At 35.1% G+C, this 9,231-nt stretch overlaps 1 protein-coding gene across 1 annotated transcript; it reads left to right on the forward strand.

Annotated features, from left to right (window-relative positions):
• The first annotated feature begins 568 nt into the window (after positions 1–568).
• LOC146921780 (uncharacterized) lies at positions 569–1,060 on the forward strand. The gene has a single exon (XM_085711382.1). The coding sequence runs from the start codon at positions 569–571 to the stop codon at positions 1,058–1,060; it is 492 nt and encodes a 163-aa protein (XP_085567508.1).
• The last annotated feature ends 8,171 nt before the right edge of the window (positions 1,061–9,231 follow it).

Here is a 9,231-nt window from a genome sequence, read left to right on the forward strand (position 1 = left end):
GAAAATAGTTGGTTAGTAGTACCAGAGCAGGAGATGGTGATCCGTGAGGGTTAGGTACAAGGTGTTCATGAGTCTTTGCTTGATCGTTTTTTGCACTACATATTGGATGATACAAGGATAGAAGATAACTTGCGCAGCAAGTTATCTAGTTAAGTCTAGTTTCCAGTTTGTATTCTATATAGCTAGATCACCATAGCTATTCTACACTAGCATTTCATGTATATATATATATATATGCTTGTACTCTCTAACATTGAATAACAAGAATCACTTTTCTTGCATTCATAATATGGTATCACGAGACTCTCTCAAGAGAGAGAAGTTTGTTACGATCCTTTTCTTTTCTCTAACCGTTTCCGCCATGGAAGCTTGAAGCTCAAGCTTCTTCTTTCTCTGATTTCTCATCATTTTTCGTGTGATTTTTCTTTGTTTCACTGATTATTCTTGCTTCTTGATCTCAATTTTCTTGATTGAGACTCTTTCTTCTTGTTTCACCATTTGCGTGAATTGTTTTCTGCGTCATTCTTCAATCCTCTATTTTTTTTTATTCATTTCTGATTGATTCACCATGGTTCGTTCTCAACAATCCAGTCAAGATACTGAATCTCATTTCTATGTTCACCCTAGCGAAGGTCCTCATTCTGTGGTGATTTCTCCAAAGTTCAATGGTTCTAATTACCTTGCATGGAGTAGATCAATGCAACGTGCTCTTGGCGCGAAGAATAAGCTTCCATTCATCAATGGATCTCTCCCTGTTCCTGATGATGATGATCTCAACAAAAATGCTTGGGAAAGGTGTAATCACCTAGTGCAATCTTGGCTCATAGCTTCACTCTCTGATCCAATTGCACAAACAGTTGTTTTTCACAACACTGCATTTGATGTTTGGCAAGATCTCAAGGAGAGATTTTCCAAGGTTGATCGTATTCGCATTGCAAATCTATGTTCCTCCATTAACAATCTTAAGCAAGGTTCCAAATCTGTGTTGGAATATTTCACTGAATTGAATGCATTATGGGAAGAACTTCATTCTCATCGTCCAATTCCAACTTGTACTTGACCTCTTCAGTGCAGATGTGCTGCTATGAGAGTTAACAAAGAATATAGGATTGAAGATCAAATAATTCAGTTTCTAACTGGTCTCAATGATCAGTTTTCAGTTGTGAAAACTCAAGTGCTCTTACTTGATCCTTTACCTTCATTGAACAAGGTATTTTCTCTTGTTGTTCAGGAGGAGAGTAACAATGTGTATACTCCTTCTCTTCCTTCTCTAGAAGAAGGTTCTGTACTTGTGAATGCTTCAGATACTAGAAGACCCCAATGGCGTGGTAGGGGATCTTCTAACAAATCTTCTGGCAGATATTGCAGCTTCTGCAATAGATATAATCATACTATTGAGTATTGCTATCTGAAGCATGGTTTTCCTAACAAACCTAATCCACAAGTCAATATGAATTCTCAAGCTTCTATGAATTCTCAAGCTAATGCTTCTTCAGCTGAATCTTCTGATGGAAGCAATGTATCTGGTAGTATTGGTTTGGCTCAGGAGAAGATTGATGAACTTGTGTTGCTTCTTCAACAAGCAAATTTGGTTTCCTCAGTTCCTAACCCTTCCCCTGGCCCCACTACTAACCATATAAGTGTTTCTCCCAATATCACTTCTGGTTATTCTGCTTCTTCTTCATCTGCAGGTATAACCATTGTTAATTCATGCTCTTCAGTTTCTAATTCTTTTTGGATTCTTGACTCTGGTGCAAATGAACATATATGCACTACTTTATCTTTGTTCACTTCTATACATTCCATTCCACCTGTTTATGTCAATTTACCTAATGGTTCCTCTGTTGTTATTAATCAAGTTGGTACTATTGTTTTTAGCCCTCAATTTTACTTGACCAATGTGCTTTATTCTCCCAAATTCAAACTGAACCTCATGTCTGTTGCTAAAGTGTGTCAAAGTTTATCTTGTGTTTTTCATTTCTCTGATAATTAGTGTCTTATACAGGACATGAAATCATTGAAGATGATTGGTTTGGCTAGTCAACAAGATGGACTATACAAGTTTCATGTTTCCAATTTAGCTTCTTTTCATTCAGTTTCTAGCAAAATAAATGTACCTTGTACTTCAATTTCTTCTGTTACTTGTAATTCAAGTATTTCTATTCCTGTTCAAGCCCTATGGCACTTTAGATTGGTCACTTGTCCCATCAAAGATTAAATAAAATGTCATCTTTGTATCCTGTTATTACCAATGATAATAAAGCTATCTGTGACATTTGTCATTTTGCTAAACAAAAACATGTACCTTTTCATACTAGTTTATCTCATGCATCTTCTAATTTTGAACTTCTTCACCTTGATATTTGGGGACCCTTATCTGTCTCTTCTATACATGGTCACAAATACTTCTTAACCATTGTTGATGACCATAGTAGGTTCCTATGGGTCATTTTACTCAAAACTAAAGTTGAAGTTGCTCATCATGTTCAGTCTTTTATCACTATGATTCAAAACCAATTTCATTTCACCCCTAAGTTTGTTAGGTCTGACAATGGTCCTGAGTTTATGCTCTCTACTTTTTATGCATCTCATGGTATAATACATCAAAAATCTTGTGTTGAGACACCCCAACAAAATTCTAGAGTAGAGAGAAAACATCAACATATCCTTAATGTTGGCAGGGCTCTTCTTTTTCAATCCAAATTGCCTTCCTCATATTGGTCTTATGCTATTTTGCATGCTGTTTTCCTCATCAATAGAATAACCACTCCTGTCCTTAAACATCAATCCCCATTTCAGGTTTTATACAATAAACTTCCTGATGTTACTTCATTTAAGGTGTTTGGTTGTTTGTGTTATGCTTCATCCTTGCAAGCTTATAGAACTAAACTTCAATCCAGATCTAGAAAATCTGTTTTTCTCTGTTATCAATCAGGATACAAAGGATTCAATCTTTTAGATATGCATACTAGGGAGATCTTTGTATCCAGACATGTCATATTTCATGAGCATATCTTACCTTATCCAAGTAATTCAGAGTCTATCACTTCCAATTGGGAATACTTCTCAAATGTATCTTCACAATTTTCTTCTCCCAGTTCTGAAGATACCATTGTTCCTCCACCTATCATCATTGATGACCTCCCTATTGTGACCTCCACCCCTAGTCCTCCTCCATCTCCTCCTTTACCTATTCCTGTTAGACATTCCTCCAGACAAACTACTACTCCTTCTTATCTCCAAGACTATGTTTGTAATAGTTTTCATACTTCTGCATATCCTATTTTTAATTATATTTCTCATCATAAACTGTCTAACCATCATTCTTCTTATATCCTCTCTTTACACTCCAACCCTGAACCAAAATCATATACTGAGGCAACCAAATTTGAGTGTTGGAGGCAAGCTATGCAAGCTGAAATTTCTGCTCTTGAGTCAACTGGTACATGGAAAATTGTTGATTTGCCAGATCATGTAACACCTATTGGATGCAGATGGATTTATAAAGTGAAACACAATGCAGATGGAACTATTGAAAGATATAAGGCCAGATTGGTAACCAAGGGTTACAATTAAATTGAAGGTCTTGATTTCTTTGAAACATACTCTCAAGTGGCCAAGATGACAACTGTCAGATTAGTTCTTGCCTTGGCATCCATTAAGCATTGGCATTTGCATCAGTTAGATGTAAACAATGCTTTTCTTCATGGAGATCTGCAGGAAGATGTTTATATGACTCTTCCACCTGGTGTTTCATCCCCTAAGCCAAATCAAGTTTGTAAGCTGATGAAATCTTTATATGGTCTTAAGCAGCATCATTTCATTCAAGCAGCTTCTGACCACTCCTTATTCATCAAACAAACTACTTCATCCTTCACTCTCCTTCTTGTATATGTGGATGATATTATATTGGCTGGTGACTCTTTATCTGAATTTGATCACATTAAATCCATTCTGCATGCATCCTTCAAAATTAAAAATTTAGGTCAGCTTAAGTATTTTCTTGGCCTTGAGGTTGCTCATTCCCACAAGGGTATCTCTCTATGCCAGAGAAAATACTGCCTAGATTTACTCTCAGATTCAGGCTTTATTGATTCTAAACCTGCTTCCACACCCTCAAACCCTTCTATCAAGCTACATGTTGATACTTCACCTCTTTATGAAGACATCTCATCCTATAGAAGGCTGATTGGCAGGTTACTTTATCTTACCACTACAAGGCCTGATATTACCTTCATTACACAGCAACTGAGTCAGTTTCTTTCTAAACCAACTCAAATTCATCATCAAGCTGCTTTAAGGGTGCTCAAGTATCTCAAGGGTTGTCCTGGCAAGGGTCTTCACTTTCCCAGAAGCTCATCTTTACAGTTGCAAGGCTTTTCTGATGTTGATTGGGCAGGGTGTTTTGATACCAGAAGATCTATCAGTGGCCAATGTTTCTTTCTAGGAAACTCATTAATCTCTTGGAGAACTAAGAACAGTTAACTGTTTCTAGATCTTCCTCTGAGGCTGAGTACAAGGATCTTGCTTCAGCTACATGTGAACTTCAATGGCTTCTTTACTTGCTTAGAGATCTTCACATTCAATGCCCTAAGCTTCCTGTTCTCTTCTGTGACAATCAGAGTGCTATTCACATAGCTTCCAATCCTGTGTTCCATGAAAGAACAAAGCATTTGGACATTGACTGCCACATTGTCAGAGAAAAGCTTCATGCAGGCATTTTAAAACTTCTCCCAGTTTCCTCCAAAGATCAGCTTGCAGATTTCTTCACCAAATCACTTCTACATCAACCTTTTGGTGTTTTATTGTCCAAGATGGGTTTGATAGATCTCTACCAACCTCCATCTTGTGGGGGGATATTGGATGATACAAGGATAGAAGATAACTTGCGCATCAAGTTATCTAGTTAAGTATAGTTTCCAGTTTGTATTCTATATAGCTAGATCACCATAGCTATTCTACACTAGCATTTCATGTATATATATGCTTGTACTCTCTAACATTGAATTTCAAGAATCACTTTTCTTGCATTCATAATACTACACAAAAGAGTTAGATCATTGGGCCCACTCATTTCTCATTGTGAGCTTTTCCCATTTCATCCGAAGATTTAATATTCATTATGTTGCACGAATAGTGTTGATTATTGGCAAAAACTAAAGCTTTGGCCTCTTTTGGAAATGTTAATGGATAATGCAGAGGGGTTCAGTGATGTATTTACGAGAATATGGCAACATACGAGTAAGCACTAGTTACATTTGTCGTCACCGCTTGAAGCTTATGGAAGAAGCATAATATGAAACTATGGGAGGACATACATTATAATTAGGGTGTTGTTAATTAGTGCCTCCATGGCACTTTTTAAGCATTCCAAATATAGTAATTATTCTTTGAAAAAATCAACTATTACAATTTCCAATGCATTCAATACACAACTTTTCATTAAAAAATTACCATTTAAAGTGCTTAAAGAGTGCCCCAGGAACACTCGTTAACATTTCCCTTATAATTATTATTAGATGGCAACTACATTATCCATTGCTCTAAAAAATACTACATTACGTATCAACAACCAATGATATTTTTCATTCTAACCGTAAAGATGTTACAAAATTCGGTCATTTTATTACAACTTGCAGACATCTTTTTACTAACTTTACAAATTATCGGGTCAAGTTTAACACCTGACAAGTAAATGAAGTAGTTTTTATCAAAACATAAATAAATGAGGTAGCTCATGCTTTTGCAATAAGAAGCCACATTATCAGCTAGTCGCAAAAATTATATTGATACTCTCCATTGTATTAACAAACTTATTATTACTGAAATGTTATAAGCAACTTTAAATAGAATTTGCCTTATTATTATTCTTATTATTATTTTATATTTTTGAATTATTATTATTATTAATTAAGTAAATGGTCCCTATAAATATTCATAATTTTGTTTTTAGTCCCTACCAAAAATATGCATTTTTTAGTTCTTGTAAGATGCTTTAATCCCTCTTAAAGTTTTGGCCAATATTTTTGCTGTTTGTAAAAAATTTCATCATCATTTTTTGTCTCTAAAAAATGTTAAAAGAAAATATTACAGAGACTAAAAAGATTTATTTAAATAGATTAAAGATAATATTTGGAATATTTATAGGGTCTATTAACTTAATTAACCCTTATTTTTATGATAAATTTTTAAATACATAATTGAAGTTTGGTTCGTATCGATACCCTCTAAACAAAATTTATTTTAAAGTAAATTATTATAAATAAAAATATGATAGGATATTAATTGATTGGACAATGGCTACCTACCAAGTAAGCTACTCTGGTCTTATTTATAAGAAAATGTCGACTTTTTAAATTCATTGTGTAATTAATGTATCTTGTCTAAAATATAGACCAAATACATTATTTATGCAATACATCAAAAAAGTCAAATATTTCTTATAAATAGGATCGGAGGGAGTATATAGGTAACATTTGGCGGGGCTACCACAATCTACACACTCTTTTCTGACGGTAATCTGGATGGCTATTGTCTGAGTTATTTGGAAGGAAAGAAACAACATGATTTTTAACTAGAAGGCAAATATGTCTACTTTCGCCTTCAGTTACAACGACTAGTGGCGGCACCCTTTACCTTGTATGGGTGTTATAGTGTAGCTTTGTGTTGTTTTGTCTTTCTTCCGAAGTGCGCTATTTTATGGCACCAGACTCTTAACATTGTTTTTGGGTGTGTGCTTTGCACACCTTGTGCGAGATGAATCACTTTTTGTGATCTAATATATATTCTATTTTGCCTTTTCAAAAAAAAAATTGTTTTCAAAAAGAAATTAAAGGAACATTGTGTTCAACTTTTTGTTACTTGTATCTACAAGTGCACCAACAGCCAAGTCATCCTAGTAGTCTTACAAAGTTTGAGCAGCACAACAGCCACATGTTCCAAAACCGTATATCCAATTAATTAGGAGACCTGGTAAAATGCATCGTGCATTTGACCGGATAAGTTGGCAACAAAAGAATCGTGTATAAAGTGATCAATCACAATAACATCATTAACTTAAAAAAAACACTCTCACAGTATTACATAAAAATACAACAAGTTCTACTCACAAATCCACCCTAGCAATGTCTTCTCTTACAGTATTACATAAAACAACAATTTCCACTCACAAACCCACCGTAGCAATGTCTACGACTTCTTCTCACAAAGACACCCCACCCATGTCTCCTCTAGCATCCATCTGCACCTGCTCCTTCTTAATTTTGTTCTTCATTGGCGTCGGCTTACTCATCACTCACATGTTTCGATCGGCCGACGTTGGCACTACCGGCTTATTGGACCGACCATTATTAGCAGTCGACTCTGTGGGTTCACTGAACTCACTAAAAGTTAACGTCCCCAAATTCACAACGGAATTCAATATTTCGATCTCTGTCTATAACCCCACCAGTTATTCTCGTGTCTATTACGACGCGGTCTCTGCTGAGGTCTTTTACCTTGGTGAAAGTCTAGTACTAAGCAAAATATCTCTGCCATCTTTCACCACACATAGCCACAGCACTAGCACGGTGAAGATGACACTGTTGGTTAACATATCTGATGATTTCGGAGGTGTGGCCACTGGCATTGCTCTGAGCCACAAAAATGGAATGGTGGAGTTTGGGCTGATTGTGTTGGCTTTGTTTAAGTACAAGAATAGGTGGGCTCAGTCCGACTGGACATCTTTAAAAGTTGTGTGCAACCCACTCAAGTTTGCAGTTTCTCCAAATGACTACAACACAACAACCCCTGGGATTTTGTTGAAAGGTTTATTGTGTTGGAATTTCTTCTAATATTTCGTGGACTGCAATCAAGTGTTGATTTTGGTTTTAATAAAAACGAAACGATGTTGTTATCCATTTGATGATACTTATCCCTAATAATAGTGATCAATATGCTAGGGCCATGATGGGTGGTATATAGGGTTACACGGTTATAAATATAGAAATGCTAGGTCTCTTTGTCATCACTCTCACTATCCTGCTCATTAGTGGTTTGTCCATTGAAAACCCTAAGTCCAACGCATGAGAAAGGCAAAGGAAAATTGTTTACATGTGGTATGAGCCTAATGTTATATGATTTAGAACCCTAATTGGATTTCGGAACTTTCATTAATTATATATTAAATTTCACGGTTTAGCTAATGAGATTTTGCACCGTGAGAACCCACGCTTTATATTTTTGTTTTGTACTGCTTCCCATTTTGATGACGTTCCAACGTGAATGTGAATTCAATTGATGTTTACTATAGCAAATATGAACGATTTGCCTTGTAAGTTTTTGCAACGTAATCTCTCTAATCAATATATATTATAATGAATTTTGGCATATATTAGCCACTTAAGATTTATATTTATATGGAAACTAGATTTTGCACCATCATAAACAACGAAAGGTTTTGTACCAAAAAAAAACAACGAAAGGTTTTGGTCCATTGAAAATTGGTTTTATCATGACAAATAAAATTGGTTTTGGTTGATATTATTTTTTATTTTTTTTACCAAGTTGTCAAATAAGGATTTAGATATAAACTTTACCAGGTTGTTTTGAAGTCAATAACGACTTATCATTGTGTGTGAATCCAGCAACAATTTGAAGTCCTTATATAGTTACTCGTTGCATAATAAGTACTCTTTTTCCTCTAATAAAGATCCTTAACGGAGAGTGATCCTTATTTTTTTTTTATTAAGGAACAGAGAGTAATCCTTGTTAAATAAGGAACCTCATTAGAGATGCTATTATGCATATATTTTTATCACAAGCCTCTATTCTCAATTATATTAAAATCAAAATTGTTCATCATCAAAATTGTGCATAAGGAACCTCATTGGAGATGCTATTATGCATATATTTTTATCACAAGCCTCTATTCTCAATTATATTAAAATCAAAATTGTTCATCATCAAAATTGTGCATCCATTTAAATTGGTAGGATTTTGTTTCTATCATACGGTGGCGTTACGTGTGTTGTGTTTTATGTGTTTATACATAGTACATGGAGAGCCTGCTAATTTCTTGGCACCAGTTTGACTACATACATTTTTTTTTTTGGACAGGGTTCGAACCCCGGACCTTACATATTTTTATGCATTGTTCATACCAACTGAGCTAAGCTCACGAGGATTGACTACATGCATTTGATACACCATTTATTACCTTCTAACTCTTTTGGTTCATTAAAGTTCAATTTT

Source organism: Medicago sativa, chromosome 5, assembly GCF_051527215.1.
Source record: "Medicago sativa cultivar Bolivia chromosome 5, Bolivia_mono, whole genome shotgun sequence".
In the NCBI taxonomy this organism is placed as follows: Eukaryota; Viridiplantae; Streptophyta; class Magnoliopsida; order Fabales; family Fabaceae; genus Medicago; species Medicago sativa.